General features: G+C 33.1%; 1 protein-coding gene across 4 annotated transcripts in view; it reads right to left on the bottom strand.

The window, feature by feature from the left end:
* The window catches only part of LOC110031121, a 102,463-nt gene that overhangs the window by 61,404 nt on the left and 18,037 nt on the right, over window positions 1-23,022 (bottom strand). For 3 of the 4 annotated variants that reach the window (XM_020734182.1, XM_020734183.1, XM_020734180.1), the window contains one exon: window positions 18,867-19,724. In XM_020734182.1, the coding sequence (XP_020589841.1) occupies window positions 18,867-19,678 (812 nt within the window). In that variant the 5' untranslated portion in view covers window positions 19,679-19,724. The remainder of the gene's footprint in view (window positions 1-18,866; window positions 19,725-23,022) is intronic. The other variant, XM_020734184.1, reaches the window with a different exon arrangement.

Here is a 23,022-nt window from a genome sequence, read left to right as displayed (position 1 = left end):
TATATATATATATATATATATTAGAAAGCCCACGGGTTAATATTTTAAAAAGAAAGAAATATACAAATAGATTATATGAGAGGGCCCAAGTATGACACCCTACCCACACGGTAAACACCACATGCAATGGTTCTAGAAAAAGAAATACAGAAAAATACATGAGAGCCCACAAATCAAAAGTGTCAAAACACGTAGTATCAAGTAAATAGAGAGCGGCCCAATTTTGTCTTGCCCCTGCCTCTAGTTCTAGGAAAGGAGCCAACTAACAAATTGGTAAGATGAGTGTCATTGCCAATAATAACCAATGTATCGTCCAATAAGTTCCTGAGCAGGAGTCGGCCTCCATTCTTCTTCTTCCTCCTGTAATAAATGTCTTTCCTCATCCGAAGACTGACTCATCTGATCAGTGGATTAGCCTAAAGTGTGTCAGATATGTGTAGATTATTAAACATTGAAAGCATCTACTTGTTGTACCAGCTGATCTTTTATTAAATCAAAGGAACACTCTCGTGTGTCATGACATATAAATGAGTCTTCTTCAATAACAATGAGTGATATAGAGATGTTTGGATCAGTAATAGTAGTATGGGGAGATGTTTCATGAGACTCCAAAGTACTATGCTCCAATCCAACAGCGAGAATAGAGTGTTCAAAAGTAGAAGCATATAGGGGTAGAACGGCTTGGGTATGATGTTCTTCATCTGAAACAACAAAGGTTTGAATAGGAGGATCATCAGAAAATTTACCATCAGAACAGCGTCAGTCAAATGAGCAGAGGAAGCTGCGGTGTTGGAAAGAGGGTCGGGTTGCATCTCCTCAGCAGAGATGGTAGGTGGCAAAGCGTCCACCCCCAACTTAGTATGGACAGATTTCTGAACAGGATGCTGATCTTTAGCAATATTCAGTCTTAAATGAAGATGCAAGCGATAACAAATAGTAGGATTGTGGTCAAACATACTACAATCAGAGCAATAAGGTGTGGTTGTATTTCAACATTTCTGTCAATATCATCCGGAACTGGTTGGGTGATATCTCTCTCAACTAACACACAAGCTACAAAGGGTCTGATAACAGCAAGCGTAGGACTATCAACATCGAGTAAGTGCTAAGGAGTAGAAAATTTCAAAGTTAAACAGGTGTAGATTTAACCCCGGAAATTTTATCCAAACAGGAATAGGGGACTCCGCTTTTCGATCAAAATCAACAGTCCACTTCAGGATTTTCATAAAACGGTTGTCAATCTTGATTACCTTTCCAGAAAAAATATGAGTGTAATCTGCATCGTGAGATAACTGGATGAATATGTCGGTCGTCAAGTAAGTCAATATTTCATCTACCGATAGCTTCATAGCATCAAAATATTTCCTAATGATCTCGAGTTTAGGGTGGTCATAAAGGAATTTCTCCACAAGAGCAAAACGCCAAGAAGATGCAAGATTATTGTTTTCAACCTCAGAGAGAAAGAGCATGTTTCCCATTTTTTTAACCAAGCTTTTTAATGAAAGTGTGATCACCACCACCTTTAAGAGCCTCGTGGAAGGATTGTAAAACAATGCAGAACTTACCAATACCAAAACAAGGCTCTGAACCCGCAAACACAACAGCGGCGTAACTCCGCTCCATCTGAGTGCCAGAGAAGGACAACAAGGATGGGGGTAGAGGAACACTCGACGAAAGGGACAGGTCGAGCAGAGAAGAAAGATCCAATGTCAGAACACAATCAACATGAGGAAGAAGGACGAAGCGTGAGAAGCTGCATCGCAAGAACAAGGAGAAACAAACAGTCAAGGCACGGATGTAACAGGCAAACAAACTGGAAGCAATCGTGAGGTCGAGTGGACAAGTTTGTAACAGACAAAGTCACGAAATCGAAGCTGAAGAAATAACGAAGTCATATCAATGCGCGAGCCTTACTGCGACAGGAAGATGAGGAAGACGACGAAACTGAAATAGCCCTTCGTCGTCGGGTTGGAATGGAACTGGAGGAATCAAGGTTGGGTTTTGCAATCGGGCGAAACCCTAGCAAACCCACCCGACGTCATAGGAGGAAAATGATATATATAGACGTGATATAAAAGAAATGCATGATGAATATATATATATATATATATTCATCATGCATTTCTTTTATATCACGTCTATCTTACACATCATATCTATCATACATATCATATATCGCATACATATCTTCTATGCATATATTTCATATCTACCAATATAAATAATCTACTGTAATATAAATCTCATTGAACTGCAGCATACATGTAATCAACATATATTTTGAAATAGGATAATTATTGAAATTTAGAAATGTAATTACTCACATTGGTTACGCCAAATTCTTGATCTTTGATAACTGGCTGGACGTTGCAGTAAATTTTTTATTAATCCTATAACCTATAAAACATAATATTAAACTTTAAGATTCAATTGATTTCCGTGAATCGAATTATTCTTTTTAAATTAGCATGGGATTATTTTACCTGAAAGTTACGGAGTCGTCCTACGACGATCTTCTACTCAGTTGCCTTAAACTCGCCACCATGAATAAACAACCTGAAATCCTAAATGACTTAGTTCATAAAATGATTGAACTCAAAATATAATTGATTTGTTAAAACATACCTTAAACAGCCTTCTCAGCAACCAATCGTTCTCCAAAGTTATCCAATCTTCTTCTCTCTCTTCTTAACTTTGCTTACTCCCTCTTAAACTTCTTGAATTCGGCTAGAATCCCTTTTGGAGACCCACGAACCAACTACATCGCTTTCGACGCCACTTCGCCTCCACTACGGCGATCGGAGATGAAAGATATGTAAGATATGTAACGAATCATGGCAAATCTCAAAAAGAAAGTGTGAAGAAGGAAAAGAATGTCTCAAATTGTGTGAAATAGGGATTACCACTTACCGCTTTCGTCCCGAAACTTGGAAACCTAGCCAGCGGCACACTGTCGTGCATGTGTGAACGATCTCGACTACAGCACTATAGCTGGAGTCGCAGGCTCCCTCGACAGAGAGGGACAACGCAAGGAGGCAAATGAGAGGAGGGTCGGAAGAGAGAAGGAGTGGAATGCGGCTTACTGCAGCTCATGTGATTCCACTAGGCTGCTCGCCCCTTTCTGTTTGAGTCTGCGGGCTAAGCTGCAATCGCAACTCCTCACAAGAGCTGCTGTCGTGCGCGGCCAAGAGGGAGGGAGGCCGTGAGAATGAAAGCTAGAGGGGGAGGAGAGGGTTCGAATGCTCTGGAATGGGTTTTCCCCCCATTCAACACAATCGAGAAAAAATATCAAGTGGGAGGTTGGTTAGGAACAATAACCTGGATTAGGGAGGATTAATTAAGTTAATTAATGTATAACTTCCAATTTTTATATCTCTCAATCTATTCAAAATTAATACATAATATTTTATATTGAATTGATCGATTTGATGCGTAAAATTTTATAAAATTAACTCAGTTAAAATCTGAGGGTATGAAAATTGAGGTACTTAAGTCGCCAAATATTATATCCAATTTCTCAAACGAGCGTTTATAGCAAAAGTAATTGATGTTTGGAATTAGAGTTTGATGAAGTGTCACTTTCTTACATCGTGTACATACTTCCTAGAGTTCATTGTGTCAGTTGCCGATATTGAAATGAACTCAATCAAGATTGAGGCTATTGTGGACTAGCTCAGCTTACACTCATTCACTCAGATTTGCCAATTCCCCAAACATTTTTTATAGGAAATTTATCAAAAAATTTGGCTTTGTAATGACGCCCTTCTCGAGTCGTATAGATTCACTTGGTTAGATGATACATGTCAACTTTCATGCTTTCAAAAAACAAGTTACTCAATCCGCAATTCTAACTCTTCCAGATTTTAATCAGGTGTCCGGATAATGCGATACCTCTAATCTGAGAATTGGAGCAGTGTTGAGTAAGTAGAACAACCTCTTGCTTTCTTCAATGAAAATTAGTTAAATGATTCCAAGAAAAAAAGCTCTATCTAGACACGAAGTTTTTTGACACTATGAGGGCTCTCAATCACTAGTCACTATCTGATAGCAATTGAGCTCATTTTTTACAATGATCATGAAGTCTTGAGGTCCCTGAATAGTTATAGCAAACTAAAGGGTACACATGCCTCCTAAGTGGAGCTCATCTTCATTTCATTTTATGCTCAAGCATAAAGCAAGAAACCAGAATAAGATAGATGATAGCTTAACCTCCCTTCACTTATTGATCACCACTATGCAGTCAAAGGCCATCAACTTTGACGTGTTGAGAGATTTATATGCCACCAACGAGAATTTTTAGTGGATTTGAGTTTATTACTGGGATAGACAATATTAGTAGTTCTAAATATTAGATGGATACTTGTTCTAGTAGAACAGATTATGCATTCCTAAGACTTCACTCAGAAAATTTTACAAGAATGCCATAATGGAGGGATTGCCAAACATTCTGGCAGAAACAATTCTTTACTCGGTGAAAGAGAATTTTAGTGGAATAAGCTGATGCAGGATATAGAGAAGCATGGCAGGTAATGCATAATACAATCTAGCTAAGACCCAGAGGCAGAATATGGGTCTCTGCACCGTTGCCTGTTCTATATTTGTCATTAATGGATGTAAGCATAGACTTCATTGTGCATCTCCAATGTACCCAATAAAGCAAAGATTCAATTATAGTTGTAATAAAATTGCTTCTCCAAGATAACACAGGTTGTACCTTGCCACAAATCAATACACGCTTCACACATTGACGACTTGTATTTCATGGAGATGGTTTATCTTTATGAAAACATTGTGAATGGAATGCTTACATTATCATTCATAAAACATTTCATAAAATACATAACATGATGGCATACTCTATGCTCACCGTGGTAGCATTTGAATTCAAAAAGAATTTCAGGAAAGGGAAATTAACTGGTAAAATAAAAAAATCAGAAGATTGCACGTTTTTTTATATTTTATAGATAAAATATTCTTTTGCAACTAAGGTACAAGTACAATTTTTTTGATGCATCTTATAGAATGGTCTTTATGATGTAAAAACTTGACGTTGTAAACTTCCACAATTTCTGCAAATGAAAATTTATTGTACATCCACTGTGTATATGAACTATTTAATTTAGCTTTGATCTACAAATTATATTGACTGTTCCGATTTTGGGGGGAACATATATAATTCTGGAAATGAATATGACTAGAGTTTTTCACATATGTCCATTCCAGTTTAGTGTAATCTGCTACGAAGGAAGGTTTAACATAGCCAATTTCAAACAATTTCTTTATTTAACTTCTTCTGTTATAGATCTATTCTAATGGGAGGATATAATTTTAGTTATAGTTTGAAAATTAAATGCTATCCAGAATATTAGAAAAGACTGATCCTTCTGCTGCATTAGATCTGCTTTGAATGTACAAGAAGACTATGCTCACCACACACCATTCTTTGTCAAGCATAAAGCGTATATACTCTATCATTCAATATTCATGCTAAGCTAGTTCACTTGATTCTGCCTTGTTTGTGTATAACATATATATATATATATATATATATATATATATATATATGCACTCGGTTAACTTAATAAGATAGTTTTTGAAATGCCATTACAGAGGCAAACAATAAAATTTCCGTACATATCATGCCTGAAAATGATCATATGTTATGGCATTCTAGTAATGATAGGTTTTATTATCAGTTTCAAGAGGTGAGGATCGAATATTTAACCCACAGAAAAAATATTGAAGTTGGCCACAATTAGCTCTTAAAAATATGTTGCAGATAAGTCATTTTCCCAATAACATGTACCTGTTAGAGAAAGTACTAGCTTGTGAGTTTTCCTAACAGCAGAAACATTTTGTTCTCAATAGGGGCCATATGCGGCAAACATTGTTCTGCATGCATTAGAATCACAGTAACAAATGCTAAATAGAGCATGTAAACAGCTTTTAGTGTTTTGATTGCTTGAGCAAAAAGCTAATATAATTCTGCTAGCTTAATTTACATGCTTCTTTTTATCAGTGCCTAACAGGATACTAGGGAGGTGCATTTGGATGGATCCCCAGAATACAGTGATTTTTATACTTAAAATATTGGAAAGAAAGTTTCAAGAAGGATGCATTTCCTAACCTAACTAATCTAGGTTGACTTTCTCTCATTAAATAAATATAATATTTTTTATTGACGAAAAATCTTGTTTGTTATGAGAGAAACTTCAGTAATCGCCCATGGCACAGTTCTGCAAGCAAGAGAATCAGCAATATTAAGCATATAAATAGCATCTTATGTTTAGGTAGCTTCATAAAAACATTAGTTGATGGAAATCTGAGCATCAAGGCGAAATCTGAAATGAAGACTGTGCTGGATAATGATGGCAATCTGAGCATCCTAGGTTCATTGTTGCAGGCAGTGCAATGTGAAGACCCAGCAGAGACTAGAGTGATTTGTTTATTACTTAAAAAATGTGGCAGGAACGCTCCAATAACGGTTTTCTTCTTAACAAATTAGGGAATTTGCCCTCGGCAGACAAATAGAAGATATCTCGGCATCTAGAAAGATAGTTCATTAAAGAATTTTCTAGTCATGATCCTTAGCTAGGGAAGCCAACCCATATCTGTCGGTCACAAAATGCCTAGTTGCATGTTCGCAATTACACGGCTGACTAAGAATGTTTGAAGACATTCTGAGCAGAGTTGGCTTATTAATCAAACACCTTGAAATCTTGTTGATCATTAAAAAAATAAACTTAAAATAATTGGCAAGTAATCATGTTATCTGTTGTCATTAAAGACAGTTAAATTGCTCCTTTAAATTGATGAAAGTGAGCACTCAGGCTGCACTATGAAGGTTAGTATGACCACCAAAGCTTCAAAAGGTTGCAATTAAAGCACTCTTATTAGATAGCTAGTCATGCAAACCAGCCATAATTTAACAAGCTTAAATGGGATATAAATCAAAGAATTTCCCTTCAAATATTTTGGTTTCAGCATTTCATCATTAAGTATAAATAATCTAGCATATAACATATAAAGCTAGAAGATACAAATTGAAACCATAGGAAATTTATAATGGCAATAAATAGCATTGTGAATGGAATATAGAATATTTTTTTCCTGGTGATAAAGTGAAAGAAAATTGAGATAAAAAAAATACTACCACAGGGTGGGAAGTAAAGCGAAAATAAAGAAAGTAAAAATTAATATGTCAGACATGGCTTTACACAGAAGCTAAGAATAATATTGGAAATATGTATCAATGGTGGAGCGCATTGTTAGAACAAAGACAGCAGGGGATATAAGGAGCATAGGTAATGCAAATTTTTTATACTCACAAATGCAATCCCCAACTATCCTTCAAAAAAACGATCACACAGTTCAAAAAATATCTATGCAATATTTTGGGGGATAGCAGAGACCACAAAAAAAATAGAAGAGAGATAATGAATATTCTTTCCATGGCTATGCACAAAATCAAAAAAATAGGTAGATAAAAATATTTACAATGAGTAATGTGGAGCTATAGTTGGGACAAAGGTAGAAGGGCAAATTATGTGAAGTATGTAACACATTCTTAACAAAACACAATCCAGGAATACATTTAAAAATTTAAACAGCTTTTAAACAGCAATATTCTTTCATTTTCATAATATGTTAAAGGCAATGAAGAACTCGGTATTTTTCGGCATTTTGAATCAAGTCCTATTAGGTTGTAATTAAAGCCATGCATGAGAAAATTTCAAGTTTAGCTAGAAATCTGCACAACAAATAAATATCATCCATTCCTTCACAAATCAAAAACCACAACTCTCAGATATTCATGAACTGTTTCCGTCGGATTTTCTAATGAAATGGCATGAAAAATTAGCCTTTAAATTCATGTTCGTGTAGTGAACATTACTTCAATAGAATAGGACAATGCATGCAGAGGTGTGGTTATACTCCAATGAGAAATCATATAAAAATAAAACAAAGGTTTCTAATTTTGTAAAAATCAGAAATGACAGATCATTGGACCAGTAGAAAATACCATTCAAGAATGCCTCGAAACTACATTTTAAGTTCCTAAGCAATACTTCCAGTGTATACATACTAAACTAAAACCATGAAAGTTCCCAAGGAAAATTTAGTGAATCATACCTAAACACAATGAAAATAATCTAAGCCAAGAGAACAGTTTTTATGAAAACAGAACAAAACTTCAAAAAAAAAATCATTATTTTTCGAACTTAATAACTGTCAAATCCTCAACATGAGCATTTTTCATCATAGTTGTTTTAGTTCATTCCAAGGCGGCGTCATGCTTGCAGCTTGTGGAATTTTATGCGGAAACTGCAACTTAAATTATACAAGCAATAATATTGGTCTTTAACATCCTTCACTATAATTTCTGAGGACAATACAATGAATCATATGTTAGAACAACCAAACTAGAAGATAATTTCTCTTGCACAATCTAAACCTAACAAAATAACTCGAGCAAATACTTCCAAAGACTTCAAAATAACTTCCTTCAATCAAACAAAGCAAAATACTGTGTAAAACTTAGAAGTAACATTATTTTGCAAATTTAATTATCAACTAACCTCCAACAAGAAAATTATTCACCATATATTTGATTCATTCAGAGAAGATGGGCAAGGGTTTAATTTGTCAAAACTGTCTGCAACTGTAAGTGGCAGTCTTATTAAACTCTATAATTTATTAAAAATTTATAACAAAGTCTTTCACGATAATAAAGAAAAATTGCTTTTAGAATAACATCTTATTTGAGAAGATTTTAGGATAATGTGTTATTTTGGGCAAATACAAAGTCAAATTTTGAGCTAAATTTAGTTTTCATATAACCTCTTCAAATTTTCATAAATAAAATGTATAAGGTAACAGATTGTAAGAGCTTTAGATGAATTTTGCATGTCTTGTTTTGTTGGAACTTGGAAGGTCTTGAAGTCAAACCTATAGTTTTAATTGAAGAAAAAAACAAAAAAAAAAAGATATTAAAGAAATTTCATTGCTATGAACTCAGAATATTATATCAACGGGATGAAAGAATTGTTACACCACAAATTCAGAATCAAATCTATAATAGAAAATGTAAAGATGCCATTTCGCTGAATTTTGAAGCAAGTAATTTAAGGTCTTAGTTTAGTCATAATTTTTATATTTCTTAAGTTATTTCTCGTATTGATCTGGACAGATTTGAGCATATTTTTCCTTGTTGAGAGTAATGGACACTCAAATTTTGGGAGGCATTTCTAACTGTACTAATATTTGTACACAGTCAGTAATTTGATCCTCGCTCTCTCTCTCCTCACCCATGCACGTGAGTTTTGTTCAAACTAAGCCATGTAAATTTTTATGCACTTTGAAATGCTTGATCTCTTTGGCATGGCTTGGCTGTTCATTATATTCACTCTCGGTTGGTGCTTCCACATAAAAGTGAGAGTTTTCCTAGAGAAGGTCAATTAGGAATAAAATAATAATGAAGCTTAAAAAAATGAATTTTGATGGCTTAAAATTTTGGAGATAGGAGAAACAAGATGCATAATGCTCTAGTCCATCGAGGTTTTATGAAGGCACTCATAGGGCATGTAAATATGTATAAAACATGAATTGAAAGGTAAGGCAAGGACGGGAAAAAGAAAACCCTCCTGACGGTTCAACCATGTTTGGCAGATAAGAAGCTTATAGAAGGAATAATTGTGAAAGGTTTGTGGCTTATGCTGGAGCCTTTATGCATAAACAATAGTTTTTTAGCAAACTTTGTCATAAGCATAGATTGCATTTGCTTTCATGGAGTACAATAATAAAATGAATTCAACTTCATTATTTGAGAATTGAAGAATATTGATATAACTGTTCATAAAGAGGATAGAGCTTTAGTATTATTGCACACTTTATCCCCTTATAATAATTTTTATGAAAATGTATCATATAGTAGAGATGCAGTTAGCTTTTAAGGATGTGAAGAATTCACTTCTTTCTGACAAAGTCAAAGCTAGGCACGAGAACTATTGGTTGGAGAAAGAAGCGATTTACAATCAAATCATCGAAAGTTCATATATGTCACTTGCTTCTATTACATAAGTGTCACATTACAAGATAGTGCCATGATTTGAGAAGGACGGACAACATGGAGATGATAATTGTAAAGCAACAAGTCAGTAAGTTCAAGTGTTCCTGCAGATTGAATTTGTTATGATATAAATAGGCATTTTTTTTCTCAACAAATGGAGACATATGCAGTGAAATGTATTATGAATTCAACTTGTTCATATCATATCTAGGAAAGAGTTATTTTTACATTACTGTAAAATGTTCTAATGGTTGTCTTACATGGGAAACAATTTAGCATGTAAGACGGCAAACATTGGTAGGAGTTAAGACATATATACTAGATCTAAGAAAGAATTTGATATATTTTAGTGCTCTCGAAGGTGTAGAATACAAGCTTTCTAGATATATTAGGATCCCTAAAGTTTCAAAATATGTTTGGTCGTAACCTCGACATGAAGGCAAAACGAGTCAACTCTATGTTGTATAGAGCAACCTTCAGAAGTAATGCTTCAATTTCATCAACTTTGGGGAAACATTCTTGCTGAATTTCTTGATATATATTCCATCGCAGGTCCACTCACTGTCCAATCATAGCAAAAAAATTCAAGTGCATAGATCAAGGCTTTGGATCATTAGATCAAATTCTCTGAACCTAGGTTGTGTTCTATTTTCTGCTTTCCAATAAGGGGCTGCTAATCCTTTATTGTTCTCTTTTTTAATTATTCTTATTTTATAATGTCTCTTAATGATGTATATATATACCTCCTCACTTATACAAAATAATTAAAATAACATTCGGAAGGGATTCTCTATTCTTTTATTTTCTACATTGTATCAAAGCAAGGTTAGGACTTTTTCCTTTCCAACATTTATTCTCTTTTTCAAAGGTTAGATTTCCCACTTCCAATATTATTTCTTTTTTTGTTGGATCCTCATTTTTATCACTATGTCTGGGTTCTTTTGTTTCCATTTAAAAGAATCTACAATCAATAATAATGAAAATCAGATAAAAGGAAAATTCCAAGGATTTCAAGCAGCTTATTGTTTGAATGGGAACAAATTCTTTAAATAGTCTCAAATCATAAAGACATTTATAAACAGAAAGGGAATGATCCTATACCTTATGGATCTAACCTTTGAAACCTAAAATTCCAAAGTTTGTAATTTGGGAAGAAGTTAATTCCATAATCATGACATGGTTATGGAACAAACATGTCGCAAAGGAGATTAGGGATGGAGTTAAACAGGCTTGCTTAAATGTGAAAGATGTGGCACTCATCTGCAAAATCAAGATAAAACTCAACACTACTAAACAAGATAATCTTCCTATCATTCTACAATTTAATGCATGAAAATTTACTTGGTGGAGTTGAACTATTACCAATATCTCAAGATGTCATATTGTGAAGATGAAGTGATCTCTAACAATTCGTAAAGTCAGATAGAATCTTTGAGTTCTTGGCCGGATTTAATAATAAATTTGACATAATTCAAATCCCGATCACAAGCAAACAAAATCACTCCTCTAAATGAAGTATCCTCTCTTGTTATAGCTGAAGAAAGAATAATAATGAAGTATTCTCCCTTGAAATATTTGTCAGCACTTTTTGAATCCCAAGATAAATTTTTTTGTTATAAAACCTTCTAGGAAATGATGAATTTTTTTCAAAAGAAATATTTAGTATAAACTGCTGCAAAAAAAATGACGCACCAAAGACGAATGCTAGAAGATCAATAGAAAAGTCCAAGAATAATGAGGAAACATAGATGAAATTTTTTTTAAAAAAAATGTTGGTTTGCCTACTAGAGTCAAAAAAGATCAACCAAAAAGAGATTGATAACCTAAAAGGCTTTCTCAATTCCTTGGAAAAGTCATCTGAATCTTGCTCTCTAGCACAGAATAGAAAAATTTCTAATTCTTATATTTTTAATGCCTCAAAAAATACTTCTTTTTCTTGCACATCCTAGATTCAGGTGCCACTAGCCACATAGCATAGCTTGTTCATGCATTCCAATCTTATAAATAATATACCAACAACAAAAAAAAAGAGTGGTGAATGGATCTTTAACAATTGTTGCAGGACATAAGACATCTCAATTTCTGCCTACTAAACCCTCACTAACATAATACGTCCTATACCTTGAGGTTGAACTTTTATCAATCCACAAATTTATCAAAATCATAATTGTAAAATTATCTTCTCTATTGACTACTGTGTTTTCTAAGATCTCCGTATCGAGAAGATAATCGGGCAAGCTAAAGAAAATGATGACTGATACTTTCTAGAGGATCAAGATCTAGTGTTATGCTACTGACATTATCTAGACAAATCATTATATATTATGACACCCTCTTTTACAAATATTCAATATTTATTTCTTTCTAATTTCAAAAAATAAAACATTTAATATTTTTATTGCGAAAATTGTGAAATTGCTAAATGCCATCATGCTTCTTTTCCTAAGAGCAATCATAAATGATCCTATTCTTTTGATTTACTTCATTCTGATAGATGAAGACCATCTAAAATTTGCAATATCTCATGAGCCATTAGCTTTGCTATATTTAATGATGTATTATATTGTTGCATTTCAAAGAGGGGTGGGAAGAAGATGGACAGTCAAGTGAATCATTGCAAAGATTTTGAATTGTTTTATGAAAAATTCCAGTTACGTAGAATTTATATTTAAGTGTTTAACAACCCTATATATGTTTAGGTTTTTTTTTTTTTTCTTTCTAGTATGATTTGGTATGAATTGATGATTCTTATAACGATTGACTGAAATCAATCCATCGCCCACTTGGTCCTGCTTATTGAAGTCAAAATAAGTGTTGGGGGAAATTGAGTATTCCTCTTTCATTACACCAGTATTTAACCCTAGGAGGGCTAACCAGGGTGTGAAACCAGTGTACCCAAGTTTTATTCAAGACAAACCACACAAACTAAACTGTTCTCTTTGTAATGCTTGATCCCGTTGTGATTACTTTATGATTCAACAGATTCATGATTAGCATTTTCCAATTAAAAAATAACACAAATTAAACATCAAATCATTTCTTTAACGACATCTTTTATACAATCCAAATAGAACCAAAAAAGGACTACAGAGAAAAAATGAAAAAAAAAAATAGAATTCTTCGACGAATCCCTAAACTACACCAAAAAAGTCATATGATATTAATTATATATAATTGTTTGTGATTCATTGTGGTTCATATATACCCAATCCTTTTCACGTGAATATATATATATATAGATATATATATATATATATATATATTAAAGAATCAAATAAGCTAAAAAAAAATGGACCAAGAAAAAACAAAATTTAAATTGAACACAATGTCTCACGAACAAGTAAATGAACTCCAGCAAAAAATATGCAAGCAGCAAAAAAACAAAAAAATAAACAGCCTATTAAAGTGTAAAAGAAGTAAATAAAATATCAAATGCTCACCAAAATGCCACTTCATTTGTACCAATTGCTACCCTTTGTGTGACATGCTGATTTTCTTTATTCCAAGAGACTCATGTTGTTACTTGCTACATCATGAAATCCTTTTTATTAAATAAAAGATGAACCAGAAATATTTATGATACTCAAGTATGGCAGAGGACACAGTTTTCACAGATCTAACTACTCCAAAATGCATGTCAGGTTAACCAGGCCCATAAAAAGGTAAAACGTAGCAAAGGTAATGCAGCATAGCCAGAGTACTGAGAAATGAGCAAATAAAAAGAGGAAAGAGGGAAGAAGAAAAGTTGACAATGGAAAAGAAGGTGGAGAGGAGGGACGGAGGGAACAGAAAAGGGATGCATGAAATAAAAATCAATTTAAAAGGGGTGGACTTGGACTATAACATAATGCATTTTGTTCTGAGATTTAGGAATATAGGTAAGCAGGGAGTCGAATCATCCAAACTATCGATGGACTAAAAAGGAGAACGGAAATTAGATATAAAGGAATTGCTGAAGCAAACAAAGTATATCTTTGATAAATAAATAAATAAAACAACGTCCAGAATGTACACTTCTGTTATGCATGGGACTTGAAAATTGTTATTGTGCTGAATAATGGGTTTACGACATGTTCAATGTAGTTTGGCAGTGATGAAAAATGTAAACAGAATAATGCAGTTGACAACTTCGGTAATTCTTCTCAATCACTTATATAAAACAAATATAGACTGCAAGAGTTTAATGAACGGTGATTTTTAATCTTAACTAGTGACAATTTTGATGTGACTCATTCTGTCAAACGTTTTCTATTGAAGAGCATTATCGAAAGTTATATTTGTTATATAATGGTTCTCGTCTTAATGCGGATTTCATTGCTGATTTAACACAACCAAAAAAAACCTAATTTTATGCTCATAAAAAATTTCAAATAGGGGAAAGATGGAGCTTTAAACACAAGATCGGTTAGTTAAATCCTACCCACTGCCTAAAATTGTGCAATCTACGGAGTGCCTCAACGCTATTCTGAAAGAAAACGCTTTGAGACGTGCACCTCAAGCAACTTGAGCGAGGAGTGCACCTCACATTGGTTGAGCGTGCCTCGCCTCAACTTTGTTGAGGTGTGCGCTTCTCACATTTAGTTATTTTTCCCGTATATTAGGTTTAAAAATGAGCCAAAGCCGCACTCTCATGTGTTAGAGCTCCATCTACCTAATCAAGCTTCCCAACATCGCCCTTATTGCTTTTGTTGTTGACGCCGCCGCTAATGCTTGCTACTTCCGGCATCACCACCTACTACTTTCACCGGAAGCATTGTCGTTTCTACTTGTTGCATTTGCTACATTAGCCACCACGATTATTACTATGGCTTTTGATTATTTATTATATTTTTTTTAAATATACGGATGTTATTTTATTGATTGGATAATACAAGTAACAGAAATTTATTATAACAAACTCATCCTACATCTTTACGTTGATATTTTATGTTAGTTTGATGACTTGATTAGTTGATATTAATATTATATTTTTATTTTGAACTATTTGTTACACTGTCATTGCCAGGTCTGAGGCCCCAGATGTGAAAAGTAGAGGTTTGTGTTAGGTACTCAACAACTAGCATAAAATTTGTCAAAAAATCATAACATTAATCTTCTTTATCATTATGTAAATGTTAAGGCATCCGTTGGAAGGGATGTGTTGTATGGCTTGAATACAGTAAAAAGTGTAAAAGAGTCGTTGAACCGACGCCCAAGGGTTCCCACATCACGGACGAATATGGGTAAAGATGTTGGTCCACGAAATTAAAACTAGGATAGGGTCATGGAATATAGGTACTCTCACAGGTAAATTAATGAAATTAGTTAATATTATGATTCACAGAAAAACTAATATCTTATGGATTAAAGAAACTGAATGAGTTAGAGAAAACGCTGAGGAAATTGATAGTTTATGTTTTAAACTTTGATACTCATGTAAGAATCACACTAGAAATGGTGTAGGTGTAAATATAGATGAGAGTTTAAAATATATTGTGGAAAAAATTAATAGAGTTGGAGATTTATATTCCTTAAGATTGTTGTTGATACTAAGATTTTTAATATTATAAGTGTTTATGCTCCCCAAGTAGTTAGGTAGGTTTTAAAAAAAAATTTTGGAATGACCTAGAAAAATTAATACAAATGATGTCGCTTGAAGAAAGCGTTTTTATTGGAGGAGATTTAAATGAGCATGTCGGTAGAGTGGTAGAAGATTTTAAAAATATTCATGGTAGCTAAGGTTTTTGAGTGATTAAAGAAGAAAGACCCATATTAGGTTTTTCGTTAGCATATCATTTTTTTTCTAATACTTTATTCAAGAAAAAAGAGGAGCATATTATTATTTATAAGAATGGATTTGATAAAACACAAATTAATTATTTTTTTATGAGAAGAAGAGATCGTCGAGAATGTAAAGATTGTAAGGTCATTCCAAGTTAGAATTTAAGTATTCAACAGCGATTATTAGTTCTGGATTTTAAAATAAAGTGTTGTAAAATAAACAATACTAAGAATCATTGTCATAAAATTAAATGGGGCCACCTAAAAAATACAAATAAAATTATTTTTGTGAGCAAACTTCAGGATTTCATGATTTGGGATATTCATAAAGAAACAAATTCTATTTTAGATAAGGTGACAAACATTATTAAACAAGTGACAAAAGATGTACTAAGAAAATCAAAAGAAAAACTTTCTATGACTAAAAATAATTTGTGGTGAAATAATAATGTGCAAGAAAAGATAAAATATAAAAATTTTGTTAAATAAATTAGTTTAAATGTAAAAGCTTAGAAAACAGGAAAAAATAAAAAATGACACGTAGAAAGTCTAAAAAAATAATATGTAACACTAAAAATTTTACTTTTAGTGATAATAGATTGGATACTAAAAATGGTGAAAAATAGATGTAAAAACTATCAAAATAAAGAGAAATGAAAAGTAAACATTCAACTCAAGTAAAGTATATTAAAGATGAAAATCAAAAAATATTTTTCTTAGAAAAAAATATTCAATATAGATTGGTGAGTTATTTTGATAAAATTTTCAATAAAATTTCTAAAAAAACTATCGACCTTAATGATTTTAATATCGTTAATAATAATAAAATTTTTCATTTTAACCGTCACATTAGTAAAAAAAAGTTGATGAGGCTTTAAAAAAATCCAACGGCAAAAAAACTATAGGACCTGATGATATCTCAATTGAAGTGTGGAAACATTTAAAAGATTTGAGAGTTTTTTTGCGTACCAAAGTTTTTAATATTATTTTAAAAACTAAAAAGATGCCTGAGGAAAGGAGGAAGAGTATTTTGGTCCCCATTTTTAAGAATAAAGGGGAAGCACAAGAGTGTACAAATATAATAGAGGATGTCATGATTTGAAATCTTGGGAGAGGGTAATTGAGCATAGCTTAAGATATACTAAAAGGTTTCTCATAATCAGTATGGATTTTTGTCGTGCGGGTCTACTTTGGAAGCTATACATTTATTGAGAGGTTTGATGGAGAAGTACAGAGAAAATAAGGAGGATCTTCAAATGATTTGTATCGATTTAGAAAAAGCTTAAGATAAGGTTCCAAGATATATCCTTCGGAGATTTTTAGAGAGAAAAGGTGTTGATATGACTTATATTCAAGTCATTAAAGTTATGTATACTAGAGTTGTTACTTGTGTTAAAACAAAAGGAAGATTGACCAAATATTTTCCTATTTCAGTTGGATTACATAAGAAATCGGCTTTAAGACCATATCTTTTTGCTTTAGTATGAATGCTCTTACCGGACATTTATTGGGGGATGTACCTTGGTGTATGTTTTCACTAATGATATCATTCTTGTGGATAAAACTAGACAAAGAGCTCGGAAAAAACTTGAATCGTGGAGGTCGATATCATTCTTGTGGATAAAACTAGAGAAAGAGCTCGGAAAAAACTTGAATCGTGGAGGTTTACTTTCGAATCTAAAGGCCTCCATTTGAGTAAAACTAAAACTGAATACATGGAATGTAAGTTTAGTAGTAGTAGTAGCAGCTCTATTGACAGAGTTGTAATTATAGGTGGTCAAATTATTAAAAGGTAGGAATGTTTTACATATCTCGGGTCTATTGTTCAAAATGATGGTGATATATATGGGTATGTTATTAGTAGAATTCAAGTTGGTTGGTTAAAGTGGAGGAATGCTTCAAGTCTATTGTCTGATAGAAAGTATCGCTTAGATTGAGAGAAAAATTTTATAAGATGGTGGTGAGACCTGCAATGTGAGACCGTGAGACCTGCAATGCTCTATGACGCAGAATGTTGGTCTTTAAAAGAGAAGCATAAAACTAAGTTAAGCGTTACCGAGATGAGAATCCTTAGCTAGATGATTGGCTTTACACTTGGAGACAATTTGTGAAATGAATATATCTGTGATAGGGTTGGTGTAGTTTCAGTGGTGGACAAAATTAGAGAGAATCACGGTTTCGTCACGTTAAACATTGACCATTTGATGATCCAATTAGAAGAGTAGAGATTTTAGATTTGACTTATGTTAAGAAAGGCATAGGTAGGCCTAGACTAGGGCATATTGTATAAAAAAACGATCTTAATTTATTAGAATTAAATGAAAATATAACACTCAATAAAATTCAATGGAGAAAAAGGATTCATGTAGCCGGCCCCACTTAGTGGGATAAAGGTTTTTTGTTGTTGTGTAGTTGTTACATGATATTTTGAGGCTTATGCAATTTGCTATTTCATATAAATGCAATTTGTCACTTTTTATTATGCTAGGATGTTAATAAGTCTTTCTTTAATATATTTATAAGTTATCATACAAATATTCTATTTTTTTACTCTTTTATTTTGATTTATGCAATTTTTAAACTACGAGGCTTGCGCCTCATACCTACTAGAGTCTTACGCCTCGCCTCACAAACAAAAAATACCTCAATACCTAATTATGTAATTTTAAACATTGATCCTATCCAGTGTACCAATTATTTCTTGCTTTCAAAATAACCCGCCTAGCATATAGTGTTATCCAGCTCACCATAAACTCATTACTTTTTCATCCTAACCATAGTCTTTCTATCTCACTAATCAATTTTAAGAATTAAACATTATAATCTAAAACAAGCATGCGTAGATATTGAATCCCCGTGAAATTGAGGGGAAAAAAAAGAAAGCTTGACATAAATATTGGAGAATTGAATATGCATCTATTTGTTAATAAGCGTATCAAACTATCTATATTTTTAATTAAAAGTAACAATATATTTCACAAAATAATGAAAGATAGAACATGTATAAGAAAATAAGTCCATGTAGAAATAATAAAACCTCTTGAAGAAGGCAACTGCAGACACTGTGGTGGAAGTGTTGAGCTTGAGTGACCCACCCCAGATTTTTTCAGAAATTACTGGGGATACTCCCCTATTTGTAGGCTTGTTCTGTTCATACATGTCAGCAGAGACCTCATCACCAATCTCAGCAAGTCTTTCACTATTTGAGGTAGCATTTACACATGAATTTCTCTCCACTAGAGATCTATTATTAAGTTCGATGGTGGGTTCATACTGTTTTCCCAAATAAATGTTTTCAAGTTCCTTCGAAGTATACGCATTGTTCTTCAGCTTCTCCTTACCCAAACAAGTTTCCTCAAAACTACTGACCATGCTACACTGCTGTTTATCTTGGGAATGCAATAAAGTCCTTAACAGATCACAGCTATATTCTGAAGGGAATCCACTCGCTTGTCTGGCACATCCAATGTGATCAACTTCTCCAAAATTGGAAACTTCTTCCATGTAAATTTCACGAAAAAGGGAAGATTTATTCTGCTGAAAGTAGGGTTGCCTTGGATTAGAAAACAGCACCTCATTGAATTTTTCATACTCTGCCAGCCGCCCTAAGAAAAAATTATCCTTATCGTAATACTGATTATTTCCAGAAAGTACTGAAGAAACACATGGATAATTTTTACCATCCAAATTCATAAAAATTTTTTTCGTTGATGTCTCTTCAAGAGTATTCATGTTGATAAAATAACTGGGTGTGAAATCAGTATTCTGCAAATGAGCACCAGGACCAGCGGAACTGAAATTCAGACGATGATCACGAAAAGGCGTGTTTCTTTCCTTCTTGTCCAACATTTTCCTAGAAAGGTAGCTCTTAACAAGAAAAAAATATGATCTAGACCTGCAGGGATGAATGCAAATCAACACACACTAAAAAATTACAGTACGATAATATAAAATCATGCCATCCTTATCATCAATAGCTTACCCAAATATTGGGAGCTAGCTCTATAAATCTTCATTCTTTACTCATTCCAGCTGAGTTTTACATGAAATGATAAATTTTCTTCGCAAAAATCTTCTTACATAAATTCAGTATAATTTCATGTCAATCCAAGACATCTCCTCCATAGCCCTTTATTTACCAATCTTATAAGGGCATCTTCTACATTTCATACACTTAATTATATTTTCTACGATTTTATTTTCAAAAAACATCCTCCGTCTATCCCTTTCATAGCCACTTCTCAATACAAGAACATATAGTAAATAGCAAAGAGACACTAAGAACACAAAAATATGCATAGCCACTAAGTTCAGCAAGAAAGGCACAAGATTTACTCAAATAACTTGATGATAGTGGTACAATTACGGTTCCACGATATACACCTAAACAAGAAGTGTGATGGCACAAAAAGACTTCATAGAATGTCCAAAAAACTAAAAGTTTTGACTGCATCCAATTTAAGAAGATATTATTATATCAAAGAATTTCTATGCCGAACAGACCATTCTCTCAGCACGCACAACCGTCAAAACAACAAACAAATAAAAATTAAATAAAAAAGCCCCAAGAAGCACCTTTATTTATAGAATAAAACAATGACCGATATCGGATCCACCTGAACAAAATGCTGACTGAATGCAAATGAAATTATGTTACCATAAACATATAATAAATTTTAATAGGTAATTATCACAACTGAATTCAACAGAAAGACAAGCAAGCGGAAAAAAAAGAGCAATAAATTAAACTGAAAGATCTGTAAACATTTTAATGATGTTAAATCTGTCAGCAAAAGCACAAATAGTTATATTTGGACGGTTTTCATATCATATGTGTACTAAATGATAAATTTCAACTTAATTATAACGCGAGTAATGCAAATGTATTGAAAGGCATTCATTTTATCTAATAGGTGCTCTAAAACATCAAAATCAAATCTTAATGTGCGCATTCCAATAAGCATTCAACTACTTAAAAAAAATGTGACTACTTTAAAGTGTGTGGCTATTTCAAACCAACTTGAATTCTTAAGACAAACAGACACCCTAGATTCCTTTCTATGAGGTATTACAATTGTAGCTGAATTATCATTTCACATCTTTCCTTGCAGATGAAACAATAACCTTATTAAATGGGAGAGAGTATTATTTAATAAAGCGCCTGGAATTTTTTCGGTTTTGAGGCTATTTTTGGTCTTAGTATCAACAATGGTAAAAGAGAATTTGAGGTTCCAAAGATTTTCATCTTGCAGATTTATTTAATCACTCAGATCACTGGATTCACTAATCAACAACTTCCTCTAAATATCCGACATCTTTAAAGATTTGAAATGAAGTTCATTACATGATGAGCACTTTAAAAAGATTCAAGAAAGAATCACTGGCTTCAAAAATAGGGTATTGTCTCCAGCTGACAGAGAAACAAATGCTTGAACTTTTCCTGCAGATTGTGAAGCTCGTTATGGCTTGAATAAACCATCACATGATGTCCCATTTTGTTTGAAAAGAGCTTGCCCGTAGGATTCTTGTAGAAGCCGAGCTAGCAAAGACATGATTAGAGTATTTAGCAAAAAAAAACATTTCTATTGTAATACCCTTTTAAAAACAAAAAAAGAAAATGGCTTAAAGTGGATCAGTCAGAAATGTCGAAATCCAATAACATCACGTTGCCATGAATTGGGATTAGTGTAGAAGGGATGACTGGGTACGGGAAAAAAAAAGAGAGAAAGACAATGTGAGAAAGTGGAACAGGCCGAGGCAAATAAAGAATAAGATGAGTAAGAATGTCATCAGTGATGAGAGGGGAAGCATGTGACAAAAGGGTGGCAAACACTGATGTGAACGAACTGGAAGAGAAAGATGTCATCAGTGATGAGCTCAAGTGTTCCAAGTAAGAATGCCCTAATAATGCAAATTATTTAAGGCAAGGATCCTTTGTTCCCAATATACAAGATAGACGTACAAAAACATGCACAAAAGATTATATTCATTCTCTTGGACAAAATTTCAACTGCATTGATGAAAAATTGTAAAACAAAAACTTTGGATGATATGACAATCAACCAAGTAAAAAAACCAGGATCGATAGAAATCAACAGTAACCAAAAATTCATACCACTATTGAAAATTCAAAATTATAATAGATTCGGAAAATATTGAATCACTCGAGCAAAACAACCACTAATTTCAAGCTCAGATAAGAAAGAAAAAGATCACAAAATAAAGAAATACAAGTCTCGGGCCAATATAACGAGAAGACTTTCCCAAAAAATATGCAGTTGCTACTTGAGTACACTAAAATAATTCACATTCAATCAACTCCAAAGCATAAAAATAAAACAAAAAACTCAAAGAAAATATTATGAAAAATGTGGGATTATGTTTTTGATTATTTTTGGGGTGAGAATAAATGAGAGGAAAACTAAGAAAAAAAGGGGGGAAATATACTATTAGCTCAACAAGCAATAATACAGTAAAGCAGAGTCTGTGATCATCTAAAAAAGTGGAACCCCTAGCTATGCTCATGATCCCCATGTTTTATATAGAGATTCAAAGTGCACTATAAAAATGACTAAAAAATATGTTATAAATGTAATAAAGTACAAAGTAGAGTACAAATAACATGTAAAATAAGGACTATGACTCAAACTGATAGTAAACCGTCAGACTCAGAGAAGTCTCTAGCTCTTCAAGTGATGGTCGACAATTAGCTCTCCGAGTATAACTGGAGGTCTGAATTGAATTGATCCGGTGAGTCCCTTAGTAGCGTTTATTCTTCTAGAGTTGTGGAACTATCCTCATAATCGGCTAATGAGTTTTCCTTGATCCAATGTTTTGCCTTTAATTCGACTGGCAAGTTCTTTTGTGATTTAATTGGCATGTCCTACTAGGGCCCAACAAGAGATTCCATCTTCATATCACAGTAAATGTCCTATAGAACATGCAGACAAGTCCATCTTAAACTCAATTAGCGAATGCTTGTTCTTCTATTTTACTAAATCGAGTTTCCTCTTAAAATATACATTTAGTTCACATATCTCTTATATATTTGAATGAACGTTGAGAAATGAACAAGATAATGTAGAAAATGTGATTTTTATATATAAATGAAGCCAATATTTAGCCTGCTTCTCTGAACAAATTCCATGCTTTCTCGTGCTAAGTAAATTGTTTTAATCCTGAAAAATATTGAT

This window comes from Phalaenopsis equestris, unplaced genomic scaffold, assembly GCF_001263595.1.
Source record: "Phalaenopsis equestris unplaced genomic scaffold, ASM126359v1 Scaffold000770, whole genome shotgun sequence".
Classification (NCBI taxonomy): Eukaryota; Viridiplantae; Streptophyta; class Magnoliopsida; order Asparagales; family Orchidaceae; genus Phalaenopsis; species Phalaenopsis equestris.
The sequence above is the reverse complement of the archived record's forward strand: the minus strand, read 5'-3'. Positions and strand labels throughout refer to the sequence as shown.